This window comes from Manacus vitellinus, unplaced genomic scaffold, assembly GCF_001715985.3.
Source record: "Manacus vitellinus isolate BGI_N305 unplaced genomic scaffold, ASM171598v3 scaffold_3_pilon, whole genome shotgun sequence".
NCBI lineage: Eukaryota > Metazoa > Chordata > Aves > Passeriformes > Pipridae > Manacus > Manacus vitellinus.
In genome coordinates this window covers 16,611,918-16,634,118 of record NW_021940535.1, presented here as the reverse complement: position 1 = coordinate 16,634,118, position 22,201 = coordinate 16,611,918, and the positions used below count along the sequence as shown (strand labels likewise).

Below are 22,201 nucleotides of genomic sequence, written 5' to 3'. Positions count from 1 at the left end.
ACCTCTGAAGTTTGAGGAGAGCCTTTCATCCTCTGTTTCAATAAGTAAAACAACTGTGCCAAGTGGAACTTAATGTGACAGCTTACTGTGCTGGTTTTCAGCTGGGATAGAGTTCATTTCCTTCATAGTAAGTAGTACGGGACTGTGTTTTGGATTTGTGCTGGAAACAGTGTTGACAACACAGGGATGTTTTTGTTACTGCTGAGCAGGGCTTACACAGAGTCAAGGCCTTTTCTGTTTCTCATACCATCATACCAGCGAGGGGCTGGGGCTGCACAAGAAGCTGGGACGGGACACAGCTGGGACAGCTGACCTCAACTGACCCAAGGGATATTCCATACCATATGGAATCACGCTCAGCACATAAAGCTGGGGAAGGGGTCGGGGAGACAGACATTAGGAGTGATGGTGTTATGTCTTCCCAAGTAACAGTAACATGTGATGGAGCCCTGCTCTCCTGGAAATGGCTGAATACCTGCCTGTCCATGGGAAGTGGTGAATAAATTCCTTGTTTTGCTTTGCGTGCATGTGCAGCTTTAGCTTTACCTATTAAACTGTCTTTGTCTCAACCCATGAGTTTTCCCTTTCTCTTTCACTCTCTCTCCCCCATCCCACCAGGAAGGAGGGAGTGAGGAAATGTGTGGTGCTTAGTTGCTGGTTGGGGTTAAATCACAACACCTGCTTCGGACATAAATATGTCTTGGGGATTCCTCCTGTTCACTTGCTCTCCTTCCTTTAAAAATAAATAAGTTAGATCCATTATAGAAGGCTATCCTCAATCCCAAGGTCACCTTATTTCACATATTCACTGAGGCTAAAAATCTCCCATTAGTTAAACTAACTGAAAGCTGAACACCAACTCCATACGTGGAATGTATTAAGTTTTGACACTACAGTAGCCAGCTGAATTTCACTGAATTCAAAATAAATGAATGCAATTCCCACTTTGAAGACTGAAGAGACAATGGCAAAGGTGGTGAAGATGACTTTACATAAATGGACTGGCTTATAGGCCAATTCTATACGTACCCTTTTTAGCAGCTACTGTTTTACTTGGAATTTTCTCTGTTTGTTTTGGGGCAAAAGATGATGAGAAAACAGGAGCAGAATCCTCATCATCACTGTCCAATTTTGTTGTATCTACAATCACAGAGTATGGTTAGAAAAAGATTCATTCACTGCATATCATCAATGTTAATTACTGTAAAAATTATTCTCAAAAAAGTGTTTCTGATACTACAACTAGGCCATGGATGTCCTGTGACTTTCTTATGATACAAGCTTTGTTCCTCTAAGGATCAGAACCTCCTTCCCTTTTCCCCTTTATGAATGTGGACATCCTTCTTCTATGACTACTGTGTGAAGTTTGGGTATATCAATCCCTAATATATTCCATCAATAACTGCTATTAAGATTAAATAGAACTGTGAAGAAAAGCTCACCATCATCTGTCTTCTGAGAGTAAGATGGAAAAGAGAAAATGTTCCCAAAATCTTGATTTTTCTTGGCTTGAGACATTTTTCTACTTGCAAACAGAAAAAGAGAATTCTATGAGTTGCATTAACTACATACTGAAGTACGTAGACATCACAATATCCATGTAAGATTAAATTCATGTTTTAGCATTTCTAGCATTTTTGTATACGCTTGCAGCAGTCAAACCCCTAAAATCACCATCCGGTTGAGAACTTCAGGCATCTAAAATTAACAGAACTACTTTTTTTTTTTTTTTTCAAAAATGTACCAGATGGCACAAGACAGAAAACAGAATCTTAAAAAATGCACGTTAACAGATAATATTACAAACAGTGTATCATAATTTGGTGAGTCATGTTTACCTTTGCATAGGACAATTGCAAGGCTGAGATAACACACAACTTTAATTCCTTCACAGAAATGTATATGTTTCATTTTACATGGTACATGTAGAGTAATGACAGGCTGATGTTTCTCAGTTTTGTTCAGCCACTTCTGCACTGAAAAATTTATTAGTAAAGAAATCCTGCTGAGTTACAGTACTTACTCTGGAGATGGCTTTGATTTGGCTGGGGAGAAGTCATACTCATCTTTTTCTAAACTGTCTGAAGGAACAAATTCATCCTCTCTGTCATTTATAACTGGAGAGGCTTTTACTTTGAGCTCATCCAAATCATTATTATTGTTAGCATCATCATCATCATCGGCATCATCTTCTTCTTCTGAGAAGTCAAAAGTATACTTGGGCCTCTCAGCTAAAAAAAAAATCACACATATACACATTTCAACATAGTTGTTTATGTTACATAATACACATACATAAATAAATCGAAGTGGAAGCCAGTAAACAATCCCTGTCTCAGACTACACAAGAGGAAAGACTGGCAGAAAATAAACTTGTTTCAGCCTGGAATAAAGGGACATAATTTAAAGTGTTACCAAACATCTAATACCATCTGTGGCTTGCTCAGACACCTTCAGCTAATGGCATCATGCAGACATCACTGCATAAGTACTTTTAAGGAATGAGAATCCTTCACTTAAAATTGAAGTTTTCTTGAATCTTCTTCCGAACCAAGTGCTTGAAAAATTGATCAACAATTTTCCAGAAAAGTCTGTGTGTTTTTTTAAAACTATACAATACTTACATATTTTCCAAACTTTTAGTCTTACTTTTCATGGACTTTTCAGAATTTTTTTGATAAATTTTTAGTAGCTTTTTGGGCCTTATTTGACAGTATAATTGCATTAGAGTAATCTTTTTGTTTGTAATGATATTATCTTGTATGTTGTATTTATGTATGTGTCTTGTATAATTCACTAGAGTTTTGTAAGTAATTTCTATTTTAGTGTTTAGAATAAGGGCAAAGATTTCTGGACCAAGTTACAGAATCTCTCATATTAACTTTTAAGTTCCTAGTTCTGACATTGAGAGTTTTTTTTTCACTAACCAGACAGTGAAGAAAATGTAATGCAAGCTACCTGTAGGAAATGAGGTCCTAAAGAAAGGCTACAGTCAAACAAAAATGTAGTTTTGTAGTTGAAACTTTCAGTCACAACACACAGTTCATAAAAGCTTGGGTACCTGCAGCTCTCCTAAGCAGAGAGTCTCTTGGAATAATCACAGGCTCATTCTCTTCTAAATCACTTTCAGACTTGGATTCATCATCTGACCACGGGTTTCGTTTCTTCACTTTTTTTGCACCGGATTTTGTAGATGATGGTGTTCTTCTTACCCTAGTGCCTGCCACAAGTGAAAGCATTTACTACAGTCAGGTTAAAAAGTATTTTCATCTTTTCTAATTGTTTATGATACACAAATTTAGCATAAATTTTAATCTTAAAAAGTTCTCTTTTAAATGATCTAAATTTTCTTTTCCTCCCCGCAGAAAGATTTAACATGATGAAATTATTTCACACAGAACCTGACCTCCTGCTGCCAAACAAATCTGTTTCATGACTGAAAAACATAAAGTCTCTGCTCTTTTGCAGTCAAACTTTCATTTTTTTAACAGTTGCAGCAGTTTTCCATTAAAAGAACGTGCAGTTTTCCATTATTCAGGGAACATGATCAGAAACAGTTATTGGAAAAATACAATAAGCATGGGAAGCAGGGGTACCCTGTTGTGGGGTGTAACAATGTGGTCAGTCAACTGCAGGGCAAGCTCAGGTCAAGCTGGTCTAATTGGCTCTGGGCTCATCACTGTCTAAAGTAGATTTGAGCTGCACATACACAAGTCTGTCATAACTGTACTCAGTTAATCTGTTCAGGTGGGATAATCCCCTGAATAATCAAAACCAGATCTTATCTCAGAATAATTATTTGCATAACCACATTTTATTCCTTCTTCAAAAAAAAGCCCTCATACTTCAACCTCTTCTGACTTAAGCTTTCTTTTTTGTTGCTGCCTCCCCATTACTATTTCTCAAACAGCAATAATAAATTCCTGCTAACAGAGGAAAAAGGTAAGTGAACACAGACATTGGTCAGTCTGCCAAGCCATAGCACCTGTAACTTTTTAAAAGTCAGAATGACTGAATATGTCAATAGGAAAAAACATTAATCAAGTTTTACAATCTATACCATTACTCAGACTGAAGGACTGAAGGTCAGTGCCATATCCTTCAATATCAGAGAGCACACAAACTAGAAATTTCACTTTGCATTGAATTAGCCTCAGTATGTAAAAATAAACTATTTTTCTATTCACAAATTCAAAGATTTAGACACCCCAAAAATTCAAATGTAGAAAATGAAGGATCCACCACCCCAGGAAGGCAGCTTACAAAAAGAAATTTTGGTAGAGAAGTTTCAAATATTTCTACACATCTTTTTAGGGAAGAAAATCAGATGAAATTGTGATTATTTTGCTGTATTTCCCCTCTTACTATACGTGTTAAAAATTTATTTCATGCCCAGTTAGTGTACACAACTAAGGTAACTATGGCTGTGTAAGGATCTTACCAGGCTCCTTCTTCTCTCTCTTAGGTTTAGGGGTTTTAGCTGCTGCAGCTGATGCATTCAGTGAGTCATCCCCACCACCCTCAGCTGGCACGCCACCAAATTCTTCGTCAAATTCCATTTTTATTGCTAAAGAATCGCTTTCACCCTAAAATGGGCAACGTAAAATAAATTACACCTTGAACTGGAATGGTTTTGTAGATGATAATAAATGAAAGTAGACTAGTATATTGACATTTGTTGAATAGTCTTGCAAAGAAGATATTTCAATAAAAACACCTGAACAATAAGCAGTCACAAGAGGCTTGCAAATGTAAAAGAAAATCCAGTACAAACTTCCTCATGCATTATGTCAGCAAAACAATATAAATACAGCATTAATGATGTCTAGTGATTTGGTTTTATGCTACCAGACTAGAAAAATATAGCAGTTCAATAATAAATAATCTAACTGTAGCAATTGTTTTGGTTTACCTTCTTCTTTTTCAGCAACTTCCTACTGGCATCAGCTTTCATGGCAGATGTAATCTGTGGAACTATTCTTCTGCCAAATGGTGATGGCATGGTTTCTTCCAACTGAAGTTTCTTCATCTTGGGTTTACCAACTTTCCCTTTTATTGGTTTGCCAACCATGCCAGCCAAAACATCTTCCCTCTCCTGTGCTTCTACTTTCTAACAAACAAGGGGAGGCAGGACGGAGGGGAACACATTATTTTTTAATGAGAACAAAGCAGAACGCGGTGATTATTTAAGATTCAACTCCTTTTTACATGCAGCATAAGGCTTCCCTTAATTCTCTCCTGAACTGAAACACACTTGCCAGTAATGGAAAACCGACCACTAAATCTTGGTAAATTCTTCCTTATCCTGTACAGTTAAAAACTACACTTGTATTCACGATTAAAGAAATACGAACCTTTGGACACTGTTAGACTGAAAACCTATTTCTCATCTTTGTGTGTGGGTACAATGTAACTTTCCAGTATTTCAGCATTTAACTTAAACATCTAGTTTTCTAGAGTCATTTTTAAGGCACATTTTCCAATCCTTTAATCAGCTTTCTTCACAGTATGTACATGTAGCCGAAATACAGACATTTGAGCAGAACATTTCCAATTGCAGCTCTACCAGTAACACACAAAGAAATAAAACAAATGTCTTACTTGTATTACCCTGTGTCACTTCAAAAGATTGCATCAGCCCTTTTCAGGCAACATAGGAAGGTGAGGCTCAGCAAGTTATTCACCAATAGGACCTTATCTTTTTCCAGAGTTACTGATGAGGCAAAGTAAGGGCCTCTCATACAGTATTTACTGTTTGCACACTCCATTCCTAAATGTACAGCTTTGCATTTGATAATACTTACTGCCTAACAAACAATTAGATCACGTAACTATGTAATTATGTAACTACTGTAATTATTCACATTACCAGTTCCTAATCCCAAGTTTTTGTGTCATTTGAAAACTAATTTTTCTCCTGGTTACTTTTCTTCTCTCATCACTGAGTTGGAAAAAACATTTAACTGTATAGATGCAAGAGACAATCCCTGAGGAACACAACCAGGAACACATATAACCAATACTGATTTCCTAGTTACCATTATATTTGGAGATGTATCTGGTTTTAATTCAAAATGTGGTATTTTTAAATTTTTTTGTTTAAATTTTAATAATTTCTGTTAATTAATGCTTCTAGTTAAATTAATTTAAATTTAACATTTTAGAAATATATGTAAAGTAAAACATACTTCAAGCTCTTCAACAAAGGCCGCTAAGTCTTCTTTCCAAAGATCTGAAGGAGATTTCCTTTTAAGGTCATTTAGTTCTCTCTCCTAAAACATGAAAGTAGTATGTAGAACGTAAGTCACAACTGAAGTAAATGCCATCAAAACTGAACATTCCCATTAGGCACATCAGTAATTACTGCATCATTTCAAATAAGTCTTCCAGGGGGTACCAACCTTGGAATCTCTGTGCTTAATTAACTCTTCCACTTTCTCTTTCGTGAGTGACCACAGAGACATGTTTAAGATGTAGTTAAAGTCAGGGCCAGAAGTTGCACCAGAAGCAGAGGAAGCATCATCATTGGCATTCTGTGAGTCCTCCTCTTCTGCAGCCTGGAGTGAAATATTCACAATTACAAGTATTAATAATCTTAGCTCTATGCATGAACTGTAACACTGCTCCAAAGCACTGTCATAAAGCAGTTAGGTATGCCCTCACAGACTCAGTAACCTTAACATTTTCTGGACCTTTCCAAAAGGCCATGTCCCTGTGACCTTCTATAGCTGGATTATTTAATCATTTGATTTAAGAAAACAAATTTGAACCTGATGCTAAACCATATGCTTTGTATGCTACTGGCTACAGATATTGGTGCTGTCCCAGCTGTCTCACAGGGCTGACACCTTTGCCCTTCGGATATTCATGCATATCTGTTCCTTCAGAAATGAGTACAATCCTTTGGGTAAAAATGGGTATCAATACCCTGAATGTACAAACTGAGATTTGGAAGTAAATCAAAATTTCTCATAATAATACTTTTGTTGTAAAATACAACACACTGCATAGAGTTAAAATACAGTATTAAAAAAACAAATCAAATCAAACGTGAAATAAAAAATAGCTAAAGCAGTGGCAAAGTCACAGAAAAGGGGTGGCTGACAGATTTGAATCTGCTTTTCAAAGTGGTTCCATCTTCCCCATAGTAATGCATGAAATTAAACGTGTCACATATCTCTTTTGGAACAATAAAAACTTCTTGGGTTTTAAAAAACCAGAAATAAATATAGGTCAAGATCAAATTTACTAAAATAAGTTTAAAAGTCATAGCTTTATAATACTCATGTTTCATTACAGAAAACTGATGAATAAGTTATATGGAAATAATAACATTTAGCAATTAATTTTATATATGGGGTAACTGATGCAACACTCTCTGGATCAGCCAGTCAGAAATCAAGTTGCCAGTTTTGATTTGGGTACATTAAGAAATTTGATCCTCTGCATTCCCATTTTTCAGACTTGTATATCTAGTTTTCTTCTAAGAATTACCCACACACAATACCAACATTACATGACTGTATTTTTGTATAAGTTTAATTCTTTCTAAAAAGAAGCCAATAAGGAGTAATGAATAATGTTTTTAAAGTGCTATGTGCATTATAAATTAAGTTAGACTACTGCAAAACAAACATCTGAATCAAGTAATATAATTTATAATACTAACAGCATCAAATATATGCAGAGATTTCAGATTATTACCTTTTCCTGTGCTTCTTTCCAGGCTTTTACTGGATCAGATTCATAACCTCTCTGGACCAACATCTGAATCAAATCTCTTTTTGATCTGTTCTCTACAAGACACACACACACAGTCAGGAGGGGGAGGAGGAGGGAGAAAAGGAAAATTAGTGTCACGAAAATCAATGTCTTGAATACAAGTACTTTCTACTATACTTAAATTTCCAGATTTTCCCCCACTGTTAACTATTCTAACTTCTGTTTACTCACCGATGGTAATTTTCCCTTGTATCTTCTCCAGAATGAAACGAGCCTGATTGTTAAGCTTGGTAGATTCTGCACCCAACATTCCCACGAGCCATTCCTTGCGCAAACTATAATAATGTAATCGCAAATCAAAGAACTCCTTCAAGATGTCTTGCACAGTTTCATACTTCTTCAAACATCCCATGTGATCAAACAGCACCTATAAAATACATAATATACTCCTTGAGAGAGAGTGCATAACTCAAACTTTGTTAACCTTTGTGTACGAGTTGATTTCTATTGCACATAAAGGCACCACACAAAAAGTGATACTTTGAAGACTGTGAACTCAAACACTACTGTGGAACTACACAGCACATAGCTAGAGAGATTTAATTTTTATTCATAAGCCGTCTTAAGATGAGATTTATGGTAACACAGTGAAACAAAAAGACAGCTATGTAGAGAAATATGCCTAAATTGACTGAACGACTAATTTTATCTAAATATTAAAGCACAAGTCCAGTAGCAACTAATGACTCACAACTGTTTAACGTAATAGTTGAAAAGCTTAATAATCCCTAATAATCTTTCAGTTCAGTTGTGAAATCTGTTACTTTTCAGCTGTGAAAACTACCATCCTTCAAGCTCAAGCACAAAGTAAGAAATCATTTTTACTTGATAGGTGGAATCAATCCTGCTTGACTTCTGACATCTCCAGTTTAGACATTTATAGGTGAACTAGTCACCCTCAGTGCCCTCCACAGTTAACTGAAAGAAATAAACCCCTCTAGAGGGCAATTCATCCATCCAAAATAGCTATTTGGGAGTTGGGGGACAATGACTAGCTCACATAACTTTTTAAGATGCTTGCACTAGGGCAGATTAATTCCTACACACGCACAGAAAACAGCCCTTACTTATTTATGTCAGTAGGAAGAAAACACAGGATTAAGCTGCAAAACATTTTGTAATCTGTGAAACCTAAAACTGACAACAGATTCTCACAGCAGTTCATACAGTTGTTTAAATGGGTGAGAAATACCATCACCTTGATTTGGTAGGTTTGCTTTTCAAGTACAATATACAAAATGGGTTGAGCAAGGCCTGTTTCCTCTTCCAATTTTATAGTCTTTAATTTATTTTTAGCTATTTTCACATAGCTTTTGATGTATACAACAATAGCAACAATAATGATATTTGTGCTTTGTGATAATATCTGAAAGGAGCATCCGCCATAGAAAAAAAACAACTCCTTTTTCAGTACCTGTAAAGACAGGTTGTTTGGAAATCTTCAGGCAGCAATTATCTTATAATGCAAATCCCTCTCTTAATAGACAGGTATAGATATATTTATTCACATTCTTAGTATGGTTAGTAATTTACAACACTATTATGTCTTTAGCAGCTTAAGTACAGTGTTTGCTATACCTGATAAACTAAAATTGGATTTATGTTGGTGGAAACATTGGATTTTTTAACTCCTATTAGAAGAGTAACAGCCCTGCATAAAGTGCCATTTTGAAAACGTTAAGTTGGCTCAAGTTTAAAACTCAAATCTCATTATAACATGGTAGAAAGTTATTTGTATGATCTACTTTACATTACCCACTTTTGGTTAGCTGCATAGGAAATTTGCAGTTACAGGAAAGCAACCACCCCAGGCCTGTCTTATTTGAAAGACTCATCAGGACTCATCATATGTTTGTCACCACTACAATTTTCTACCACTCAAACAATTTCAAACAAACAGTGCACTGCTCAATACCAAGGACTAAAGTATACTACAAAACATTTACAACAAACAACAGTAGGGATTTCTGATAGCCAAACATGAAAAAGTTACCATAGAATTACAAGTAAGACTTGTTTGAAGCTTAAAGACTTTGTGCAATCCAGCAGCTTCTGCCTGTGCAAGTTTTTCTTCTGTCATCTTCACAACAAACTTCACAGTTGTATCAGTGTGGTATTCCTTATAGTCAGAAATTAATGCTGGAGTTTTTTCAGTCCCATTCAACATAGGTTCTAGAACCTGTTCCTTGTACACCTACGAAAAATAGAGCCGCAAAACCAATAAACATTTAAAATGCCTTAAAGCTGCAAACCAGCTGAACAACATAAATTTTCAAAGCTTTGTACATTACATCTGATATCAGTTATAATATAAAGAACCAGTACAGCCTGCAAAATGCAGGCCCAGACTAGCACAAACATAAGAGGCAACTACAAGGACAGAAACGGCTCCTCTAAAGTGGTTTAACTATGAATTCAGCTGAAGAAGTATGTATTCTTTATAGTATGGACAGTAGATGGCACGAGTAGAAAAAACCCTCTTCTACAAAAACACACGAAAGAATGAAGCCATGTTCCCTTCCACGTATGTACAGTCATTAGAAATTGTGTTAAAAGTTCATGCACATGTAGGATTAAATAATTTAATGAGGAACTCTTCATGGTTTTTTCATTTTATTTAAATATATTTCACTTGTACTTACCTGGGTCCATGTCCTTACAGGAAGCTCTGTAATTTCTACTGTGTTCCTGTCCACCACAAATATTTCACCACTGACCACGTACTGATTTTGACCAAGTTCCTGAATGGTTCCTTTGAAGTTTTTGTAGTTTGGGAGCTGAAATTGGAAAAAACAGGAAAAGTCGTAATAATCTTTATAGTAAAATGCTGGAAAAATATCTGTTTCCCATACTCCATACAGTTATCACTTTATATTGCACTAATCCATCAACTAGCCTCTCATGCCTGTGAAAATCTGAAATCATACGAAAAATACCACAGAAAAAATAGAATGCGCACATGAGAGTGACAGGACCAAGTATCCTAATGTCCACAGAGTAGAAAAATGATTAAGAAGACATAGTTGAACCCAGTGAGGTGGTGAGGTTTTGGGTTTTTTGTTTGTTTTTCTCTCTTTTAAAGAAACCTCCAAACACAAGGCATGACAGAAAGCAAATTAACACCCCAGTCTCACAACAGTTTTACAGAAGTGGTGCTACCTCCCCTAATAACTTTCAATTTTGTGCTGTTTGGCAAAGATAGTGGAACCCATCCAGTTTAAAACTTAACTACAAGGGTGGAGAACTTTTTTTAATTGAATTGTTTCCCTTATCCAGCTTACCATGTGGACACAAGCACATACCATCATACAGAAAGGAGCTAGATGGAGGCAGAACTGCCTCTTTCAACCACAGTGAAGCTTCAATTGACTGAGACTACACAGAAGGCCTAGGAGTCCTAAAGGAAGGGCAATGGATTGCATTAATTTAAAAAAAAAATCTACTCATTGTTCCCAAGAATTTGCAAAAGGAAATTCACTACGTCATGAAAATTGATACTGCAAACTTAGTGAACTGTGATCTAAGTAGAGAAGACACTTCTGCTTCTCTGACTTGGTAAACACAGCAAAGTAGCAATATTCACCAGTTGTAAAAGAAAGGTTGCATTAACTGTATTTCATCTGTTGGTTACAGATATTATGGGTTCACAGGTATCTTCCTGTTCGCATTTTTTCATGTATACACCACTTCTGGGACTTCTTATAAAATTTTAAATAAAGAAACAGAAGCTAGATGCAGTTCAGAAGCTTGCTTGCAACAATAATATCTTGAACAGCAGCAATATCTTCTCCTCTGCTCACAGATATATAAAAGAGAGAACAATTCCGACAAGACAGAGAAAATATTAAGTTTGGCTGAAGATAAGTAGCAATACTTCCAAAAAGAAAGAGTGGTACAACTTTTTACTCTACTGTCATGCCATAACTTCCAACTAAAAAGGCTTACAGTCAGCAGACTGAAGAAAAAGTCCTCTAAAATAATTGGAAAAATTACAAATTGCAATGGTTTTGCTTCAAGGTGAACTTCCCCACCTCACCCCAACAGTCAAGTAAAGCTTCTACACAAAATTACTGGGACAAACCAGCTCAGATATTCCAATAATCATAAAGTTCTAGAATGACAGGAATCAATTTTGTAGGTACAAACATATAAAATACCAATATATACTGTTATTTTTACCATTGGGTGGGGATCTAAGCCATCCAGCATTCGTCTGACATTGTTTACAATCTCTCTGGTATCGTAGTTTGGAAGTTTGCACGCCCATCCAGTACCAATTCCTTCAGCTCCATTTACTAAAACCATAGGAATGATGGGAATATACCATTCAGGCTCCACACGTTGGTTGTCATCATAAAGGAATTTAAGCAAGTTATCATCCACTGATGGAAAAAGTAGCCTTGCTAAAGGGCTTTGAAAAAGAAAAAGAAGAAAATCATTTAAACTCAAGTCCAGCAAGTAAAGTACATGTTGCTTTAACAGTCCTTGGGCCTAGGTAAAATCTTTCTGTAGATTTTTATGTCTTCCTTTCTCTTTGCCATTCTGATGCTGAAAATCCAGTATGTACATACCTCCTGAGAAAAGGAATTTCTTTCAAATGGAAGAGCGTGTTCATAACAGATGAAGTTTGTTTATTTCACAGTAACACACGTACCTGATACACTAGCAACTGATGACATTTAAAATCCACAAAATATCATTCTTTGAAGCATTCAGAACACACGGCTCAATGTGACACTGAGGCACCCAGCAATAAAACAACACAGTATGCAAAGAGTTGCAAAACTGCCTTGCTTAAGTGTAGATCTAGCAGTTTCTGAAAATGCTACAGAGGTTTTGCTGGTGACTCTTTTGTTCATCTAGAACACTGTCATGGGTGAATACGATTTCCAGCACCTCATGCAAAAAGGGAAATGTACAAAACTAGGTTGCTACAGAAAGAACATGGATAAGAAATGGAATAAAACTTGATACTTACATATAAAGCTTACAATTAGAGGAAAAGAAGAAACTACAAGGAATTTAGGCAAAATATCTCACTGAAATTAGGAAAGAAAATCAGCAACATAATTTATAAAATACTGTAATTTACATTAAGGAACACATTCTAACATTCTGCACACCAAACTGAATTTTAAGTTACTAGGTGTGAAAAATTAGCATTATAAAATAAGGTCTTCATTATTAATTATGTGCAATTTAGTTTGATATGAAGAAACTCATCCAAAAGTAAAAGAATCAATCTGAACTTTGAAGTCTAGGCTGAATGGCAGGACTTCTCACCAGGTAGCAACACCTTTCTATTATGAAACTGAATAGAGTTCACACTGAACAGGGGGACTGAAAGCTACTTCTGCAAGAAGTCACGATTTAAGATTGGTACCTAATTTGAGTGATCTACACCTTCAATCTTCAGCCTTGCACTTTTATGCATGGAAAAATCACATAAAAAAAAAATCAATGTGCAAAACCACACTTAAGAGACCCCAAAGAATTTGAGCTTCTATCAAAATATTCCAATCCTTCCCTGTTCCTCTTCCACAAAAAAAAAAAAAGTGCTGTGAAAGGATTCGTTTCATGTCAAGGCTTTTCAAAAGCATGCATTTTACATGCTTTACATTTGTAGTTACCTTAACATGGTGAAAATATAGCGAGGACTGGCAGCATCCTTTCCACCATGAAGCCTGGTGCCAAACTGACCAATAGGTTGTAGCAGATTCACATTGTTACTTCCAACAAAGTTCTGAGCCAAATTGACGATAGTCATCATTAATGCTTGCTGTAAGAAAATACATAGTAATAAGAATAGGTAGAGACAGTCTTTCCTAATTAGCCAGTAAAACCTATTTTTTAATGCCCCAAAATTGTGTGACTAACCTGAACCAAATTTTAAAAAAAGTAGTCTCCCTGAGAAAGGAATGTTGTAAACTTATTACAAGGGTTGCTGGCAAAACATGATGCTTCCTCTTCCACAGCCACATTGCCTCCCTGATTTATATGTCCTTACATTTTATGCTTAGGAAAACCCCTGAGCTTCTCAATTTTTTCTAAAGCACTTCTCTGGAGGAAGCAAAGGGGCATAATAAACTGACTGCACTTACTACTTCAGAAGCCACTGCTCATCGCTTTTAAAGAAAGAATAAAAGGGATGCCGGGACTGCTAATACGTAAACTCTTGCTAACATTTCAGATAAATATAAACAAAAGGGAGCTAGAAATAACCTTTCTTCTGACACAGTACCAAGTTTGTGAAGAAGAGTATCTCTGCTTCTTTCCTTAAAATACTGTATTTCATGTTTCAGACAAAAATTGTCCTAGCACATAGTTCCTATATCCCTTTGAGAATCTAGAAGTTACCTAGGCAATCAGTTATCTAGTATCTTTCCATTAGCCACAATGTATTTGGGATACCACTGTGCACAAAGACTTGGAAAAAAAGGAAATACCTGGTTTTATTAAGCTACATACTGTTTGGTTCCTTTTCTTTAAACGTAAATTTGTGATTAGTAGACTTACAGTCAATAGGTTTGCAATTTCAATACCACAAACGTTTACGTAATATTTTATGTGGGCTAAAAATCCTCATAGCTTTATTCTCCTTCATACTCACCTCCCCATGGTGATAAGCTGACATTTCAGCCACAGAACCAGCCAGCTGAGCAACCTTTACTTCACGTTTGTCATTTCTCTTAAAGCAAGTGAACAAAACTTTGCGTTGCCCCGGTTTTAAACCTATTAAGAAGAACAATCCATTTTCAACACACACAAAAGCGTATGTTCTAAAGTAATAAACTTGTTTTGCCTTATCATAATTTCTAATCTCTCAAAAGAATTCCAAACATTAAATGGAAGCAAATTCACACAGTAATATCAACAAGATAATCAACTAATATACCAAATCTTTTAAAATAATAAAAAAAAAATTTTACCAAACTCAGAAAATTACCAGGAAAGCAGAAACATAACCCTTTCAGCCAATTAGTATTATACAGCATAAAATACATCTTTCTAATAAACAGCAACTTGATCCTGAATGTATGACTTCCACAAGTCGAGTTCTTTCTATTCTACTCAGCAATATCTTTTTTCTAAGAATATCCACACAAGATCAGTAATGACAAGTGTAACTGTAGCTTACATGTATTTTAAAGCACTCTGAATTTTTACTTTCTGTGTGAAAATCTCAAATATTGAAGAAAATTCAACAAAAACATATGCCACTTTCAGATATTTTAGAGTTTTAAGGAAGAAATCAGTCTCAGATCTTCTGGTTTACTTGTATTTCTTAGGTAACTTTAGGTACAACATCTGTGTGGAAGGGATTGCATCATATTTTCTGTATATTATCCAGAACTGATAAGTAGTTCTAGATTATGCTTATTGATCTATTCAGAGTTTTAACTCACATACATTTACGAAATGCAGCAAAACATTGTTATGTGTTATCATTACTACCTTGGGTCAAACATAATAATAAGAAGGGGGGGGAACAACCCAAAAACCAAAAAAACAAACAAAGAAAAAAACCCAAAACAAAAACCAAAACCAAACCAAAACAAAAACAAACAAAAAAAAAGAGACACTGACTACAATCTCCATTTTATTCAAATATGCAATTTTTTTTTACAATAGGTCCACACCATGTTTTTCTACCAAGTCTACTGAATATAATAAAGTTACAGGATTTTCTTTACAGGGGAGGATCCTCAAGGAGTAAGAATGGTAACTAGTAACTGTGAAGAGATAATCAAAATATTCTTCCTCTTCATTTTTTTTCAGAGATTTGCCACCAGACTAGCCTGTTATATTTCACCAGATGATGCTAAAGGATGAAAACCATTGCTAGAGTACTACACCTGCTGAACAACTCACATATCCTTGCCCAGAATGCAGAATTACAGCTAAAGTTGGCAGAAACACTGATGGTAATTATATATAATATTCATAACATTATATATCCATACATTATATTACAAATATACATAGACACACACAAATACATGAATAACTATGTTCCTTTCTTATTTTCTTACACTTCTGTAGAAAGAGTCTTGGAGAACTTCAAATTAACAGTTGTCTACTGCAAGTTTCATTCTTTATTTTAAGTTTCAGCAAAATCATTCTGCTGATTCTGAGAAAGCAGTTGAGAGTATAGTATGTTAAAATGAACAATGACCTCTTGAAACATACATCTTTATAATTACCCAGCTATGGCAGGAAGTAAGTCTGGAGAAGCTGAAACAGGCTGACATTCTTTGACTCCCTAGAGATGCATCTGCCATACCTAACTCAGCCTCATTCTGCAGCAAAGCTGAGGATTCATTCTACCAGGAAGCTACTGACCCTATCCCCTGGTGAACTATCTTACTCTCTCATCTAAAATACAAAAAGCTGTTGCTGCATGAATATTTTGGTATGGGTCTGTAGTGTCAAGAAGGCTGACCACCTCCACTGTAAAAAATATACTGGAAAGTGGAGAGATAAATGCGCTCCCCCCACTCCTACTGCCCCCATGAAACCTCAAGGCCTTTTTTCTGACCTTAGTAAGCTTATGCATATGGACAATAACATGGGTGAAAATTCCAGCTCACACTGTCTGTAGACAGTTTTACAAATGAAGCTCTAGTGTAGTGTAGTGAAGCTGCTTCTTTTAATGTCCATGCTATTGCAAGGGGAGAGTTAGTAAACCTGATTGACAGAACCCTAGCAAGATTACAGGTCAGTAAACACTAGATCATTGCCTGTGGTGTAAGACTGAAGGGAGAAAACATTTGCATCTTTATCTGCATTCAGCTGCTGTCTTGAATTTTGATTATTATTAGCACTTAAAAGACCAGCTTTCTCTGATGATTTGACTAGAGACAAAACTTGTAGAGTCTGGTGAATAGGTCTGGTTACATAAAAAGGCTGAAACAGCTTAAACTTCCTCACAGAAGAAATACGGCAATTAGCACATAAATCACAGAATGGGTCAGGTTGGAATTACCACAGTGGGGTCGTCTGATCCAACCCTCCTGCTCAAGCAGGGACATCCTAGAGCACATTGCAGAGGATTGTATCCAGACAGTTCCTGAATATCTCCAGTGAGGGAGACTCCACAACTGGTCTGGGCAACCTGTTCCAGTGCACGGTCATCTGCACAATAAAGTTCTTCCTCACGTTCAGGTGGAACTTCCCGTGCATCAGTTTCTTCCCATTGTCTCTTGTCCTATTGCTTGGCACCATCAAGAAGAGCCTGGATCCATCCTCTTGACACACTCACTTCAGATAGTTATAGATATTGATAAGGTCCCCTCTTAGTTGTCTGTTCTCAAGACTGAACCAGCCCAGCTCCCTCAGCCTTTCCTCATAAGAGATGCTCCAGTCTCTTAATCATCTTTGCTGCCCTCCACTGGATCAGCTCCAGGAGCAACACATATTGAGGGGCCCAGAACTGGACACAGTTCTCCAGATGTGGCCTCACTAGGGCTGAGTAGAGGGCCAGGATCATACCCCTCGCCTGCTGGCAATGATCTTCCTAATGCACCCCAGGACACCATTGATATGAAATGATAATCAATACATAGAAGTTCTCATATTCTCTACTTGAATGCATTGATTCCAGTAAAAATCACAGCTTTAAAAACCATCAATAAAGAGGAATGTTACAACAAATCATAAGGAATTATCAGCTTACCATCAACAAGGGAAGGGATAGATCTCTCGTTGTCTGAATTTGAGAAAAGGATCAACTCCTTGTTAATGAAATCATTGTAAGTCAAATGTTTTGTTGCTGTGCCATATAAAAATTGCTGAAAAAAACCACATACATTATTCATTCAATACAAAAACTACATCACATTTAAATCTCACCCTGCAGATTTATTACTGTTATTTAGGACTCACCTCGGGAAGGCCATGTAGCCGACGCTGTCGTCTGTCTTCCATGAAATTTGTTAACCATTCTTTTCGGTCATCAATCTTCTTCTTACTGAAGGCCTGAAAAGATTCCAAACACACTAAATTATCAGCAATATAAATGTTTGTGTAAATGTATGTTACTTCAGTCAGAATTTTAATTATATTGCACTATCTGATCGAGTATTCAATAAAGCTTATTTGGACAAGCTAATCCATATAACTAATGTTTACATTTAAGCAGCAGTACCAGTACATGACTTTTCACACATTTTTGCACAATGTTTTTGAACTGACAGATCTTTTCCAGATTGCAATTTAAATTTATATTACTTTCCTGAAATTTGCACACATTTGGACAAATCTTATCATTCTTCTTCCCCTCTTCACATCAGAGTTGTCTTTTGATACACGTTTGAAGGTCTTTCCCCACAGAGCTTTAAGGTTGGGTTCATCATTTAGACTGAAATATCTCTTATCAAGAAAATCTACTGAAGGTATTAGAAAAAATACCCTACTCTTCTTGTCCTCTCCATGCCCTGGAGCCACAGAACGCCAATAACTTGTAGTTGTTCCTGAATGGTCATTCCTAGTCCTCTTAAAAAAATTGACAAGTTGACAAAATCGAAACTGCATGAAGAGACTAAGACAGAGTTTAGGCCAGCTGACTGAAGGTCTCAGCCTTCATGACAACAAGGTGTCACTTTTAAGCAACCACCCTATGAAAGGGCACAGGAATGTTCTGACTGTCATGTCAGAGAAACAGAGTTCCCCTTCAGAGAGTTTCTTCTCCTAAAGAGTACAAGAACACACAGAAACTGTGTATGTGGTTGCGAGACACTGGATTGTTACATTAATTATTGGTTCAGACCAACCCAAGGCAGGGGGTATGGCAGGGAAGGGACAGGTCAAATTTCATGGAGGTGAGATAATGGCCTATCCCATATCTCAGCCCCTGCCAGCCACCCCGGGACACCCTGGAGCAGCGTCAGCCAAATGCAGGCCGGGAGCCTTCACCACACCCCCTTTTCTCCCTAACCCAGCCTCAGAACTGATAACACACTGAGAGCAGTGCCCCCCACCACACCCCCTGGAGCCCCTAACCCAGCTCCAGAATGGAAAACACACTGGGAACACTGCCCCTCACCCTGCCCAGAGCTCCAGAGTGGGCCGCAAGTCCCACCTGGGGGTGGGAGGTGTGGCCACAGGGGCCCCAAAGCTCATAAAAGCAGCAACAAGTGCTCTCCGCGCTTGTTCCGACCCTGCCACCGGGACACTGGACTTGCACAAGACTCTGAACGGTAGCTATAATTTTCTCTTTTTCTCTCTTTCTTTACTTCTTCTTCTCCAAATCTCCTTTCTTAATATTTTGAGTAGCTTGAGACCAGATGGGCTGGATTTTGCTAAGCTGCGTGGGTTAGCATGTGCTAAGTTAAGGCTTTGTGGAATGCTTTGTTTTGGTTGAATGCTACCCTTTAAACTTTCGCCAAGTACTCCTACTTTCTAAAGTTTACCTGTAAGAATACCTTGTGAGGAAACGTGCAGCTTTTCTCTTTTGCACTCTCTCTTAAGGGTTTTAAAAGAACTGAAGGCTCTTCAATAGATCTGGCAAGTGGATTCTTGAAGCCTTATATATTTTTAAAGTAAAACCCCTCCAAGTGAGCTCGTAGCTCGGGTGCTGTGGTCTTACAGTGATTTAAGAAAGATTTCAATTACTTTAGGAAAACTCTGTGAGTTGCTGAAGTACTGCCTCTTTTTCCTCAGGGAACAACATATAGAGACTCCATCGTGTCCTGATTTCAACCACTCTGCTGCATAAGAAGATAGTGATCAGCACTATCTTTTTCAAAGGACTCTAACTGGAGCACTCCAAAAGAGCTCAATGAGTAGTTTCATTTCCTTGGAGACCATGATATTACATAATAAATATTAAACCTTAGTAATTTAGTCTCTGAGAAAGGGACCAAGTGATATCACTCTGATTTGCATCAGACTGACTTCGTTTGTGACCAAAGCTTGGTAATTCACGTCAGACATATGACAGCTTAAGACTAGGCTTTTGTAAAAAAAACATTACTAAATTCTCACAATTTTCTTCTGTCTCCTTTCAGTTTATCTATACCTTTTCCAGACCACTGAAGTGAAAAATTACCAAGAGGTGTATCAGCATAAAAATTCTTTTAATAGAATAATAGAATTAAGAGCTTGAATAAAAACTGTTCTCAAATATTTATTCTTGAATAGAATAAGGAGGTTTTTTCTCCCCTTAAAAATGATATTTTAATACCCCCTGGGCTAGCAAAAGAGTTCTTCAGAATGCTGACAAATTTGCTATGTGAAATAACTTTTGCTTTCCTAGATTACAGCTATCATGAGGCCTGGCAGGGCCCATAATCTTATATCACCTATGCCCAGAGGTAATCTTGGGGCTGGGATTACAGCTATCAGCAGAAGAAACGTGGGTAGGAATAGAAGTGAAGCTTCTGCTAACAGCTCCAGTACTGGTCATAGCTGTTCAGGTGTAACAAGGATGACCAGCTTCATCCTGAATTCACAGAATACCATTTTAGACAACAGCAAGGATCAGCCGTAACAGGTTACAGGGCCTCAGGTATCAGCCTGTGTAGGGAGGTCTACTGGCAGACAGAGAGATCAGAATTCTATTAGTAAAAACACATTTTACAGCATCCATGGTATAAGGAAAAAGTTGTTTTGTCTAAGACGGGTATTTTTCCATTTTTCTTTTTTTTCTCTCCTACCTTTTTTTTCTCTCTAATACGACCTACAAATAAAATAGCAAATTAAAGCAGATAAAAGTTGAAATACTTCTTGAAAAAGCAGCTTCATTCCAGACGCTTCATCCTTTGTCCTTCCACAAACTTTCTTTGAAACACAAGTACTTTCCCATACTCAACTACGCAGAAGATTGCAAATTCAAATATGTAGAGCACATGCATGAATACACATATGCCACAGTGATATATCTTCAATGAATAAATAATATTTACCTGATCTTATGTGCTCAGAAACAAAATAAGGATGCCTAAGTAGATGTGAAACGTAATTTGTCTGGGCTCTATTTTCTTACATAGAGTACTTTTTTGCATGTTCTGTCTTTAAAAGCAAGTCTGACTGTAACACTTCTTGAAATCGACATTACACAAAACTATCAAAGCTAAAAGCAGAAGGTAGAGCTGATTTTGTAGCATGGATAAAGTTTATTCCAAAATTTAAAATATTTTCCAAAAGATTCTTTCTCTCGTAGAAGTATTTTTTTCAGGTACTCCAAAAACCATAACAACCCTTCAAGGTCTTTCTCATGTGCCATTTTCAGCAAACAATGGAAACTAAAACATATCATATACAGAAGCACTTTCTTACCAGTGTAATGGCAGCATCATCCTCAGGACCAGCATACCGAAATAAGATCCTATGTCTTTCCATGTCAGCAAAATATTCTTTTGCTTCTTTAGCAGTGCTGGTACCCAACCCTGTACAGTAAAAAGAAATTGTTACTCAATATTAAAAATTTAAGTTTTATTATCTTACCCCTTTTATTTTACTGGGAATATTATAAAATCATTACATAAGATGCTATCATAAAAACAGCTACAAATAAAACTTCATAGCACCCATTTATTATTATTTATCAATAGGGTTCACTTATTTGTTTTTAAACAAACCTTTGTAGTATTTTATCTTCCATGCTTTATGATTCTCCATATGCTTTTTCCACTCATCAAATTCAGGGATACTATAGAATGAGAGTTCTTGCTTATTTTTGCTTGCCTTTAAAAAAACAAAACAAAACAAACAAAACAAACAAACAAAAAAAATCAACTTTTCTGTTGCACTATAAGTAATCCATAAAATCACAATAATAGAATCTGTACCTTCACAATAGGGGTGATGAATTCCTCAAGAAAACCATGTTTCAACAGTGATGGCCAATTGTGATGAATAAAATTAATCAACAAGCCCTTTATGTGAGATCCATCCTGATCCTAAGTGAGAACATGAAAACGTGAGGCAATCTTGTCAAATGTCAGATTTCCAAAACCACCCAAAACCCACTCACTGGCCTGGATACATCAAAACAATATCTGTTGATAGAAAGTATAGAAGGGTACAGCTAGTTTTAATTTGTGTTCCAAAATGGACCAGCTGTGACATAACTACCTGTGAACAGCACTATCCCTGAGCTAATAATAAGCTCTTCCAAGCCAAGTGCATGGTTGCAGTTCAAAGATTCTCTGCCTGTGTTGTGTTTTCATGGAGAGCTACACAGCTCTCCCAGACACCAGAGAGCTGAATTTTTGTGGAAGACAGTCAAGCCTGGCCCACAGTTCTCATCGGTGGAAAGATGCTTGACAGTTCAATCATGAGATTATCCAACAATAATTGCCTTCGTTCTTCTCTCTACCTGACTTGCTAGCAATACCACCTCATCTACTGCTCCCTTTTGTCCTTACTTTCAACCTATTTTTGAGTTATCAAAAGTATGTTTTTATTATTACTTTGC

The 22,201-nt window shown here is 36.7% G+C and overlaps 1 protein-coding gene across 2 annotated transcripts in view; it reads right to left on the bottom strand.

The window, feature by feature from the left end:
- TOP2B (DNA topoisomerase II beta) overlaps positions 1-22,201 on the bottom strand; it is a 64,540-nt gene that overhangs the window by 5,673 nt on the left and 36,666 nt on the right. The window contains exons 14-33 of one of the 2 annotated variants that reach the window (XM_018075369.2): positions 21,573-21,683; positions 21,363-21,468; positions 21,061-21,170; positions 17,668-17,760; positions 17,459-17,573; positions 14,393-14,514; positions 13,413-13,561; positions 11,962-12,193; positions 10,425-10,559; positions 9,776-9,976; positions 7,954-8,149; positions 7,705-7,796; positions 6,402-6,557; positions 6,189-6,272; positions 4,913-5,110; positions 4,442-4,586; positions 3,062-3,220; positions 2,024-2,231; positions 1,443-1,525; positions 1,030-1,140 (exon numbers count right to left, since the gene is read on the bottom strand). In XM_018075369.2, coding sequence (XP_017930858.1) covers positions 1,030-1,140; positions 1,443-1,525; positions 2,024-2,231; positions 3,062-3,220; positions 4,442-4,586; positions 4,913-5,110; positions 6,189-6,272; positions 6,402-6,557; positions 7,705-7,796; positions 7,954-8,149; positions 9,776-9,976; positions 10,425-10,559; positions 11,962-12,193; positions 13,413-13,561; positions 14,393-14,514; positions 17,459-17,573; positions 17,668-17,760; positions 21,061-21,170; positions 21,363-21,468; positions 21,573-21,683 — 2,806 coding nt within the window. The remainder of the gene's footprint in view (positions 1-1,029; positions 1,141-1,442; positions 1,526-2,023; positions 2,232-3,061; positions 3,221-4,441; positions 4,587-4,912; positions 5,111-6,188; positions 6,273-6,401; positions 6,558-7,704; positions 7,797-7,953; positions 8,150-9,775; positions 9,977-10,424; positions 10,560-11,961; positions 12,194-13,412; positions 13,562-14,392; positions 14,515-17,458; positions 17,574-17,667; positions 17,761-21,060; positions 21,171-21,362; positions 21,469-21,572; positions 21,684-22,201) is intronic. The other variant, XM_018075370.2, reaches the window with a different exon arrangement.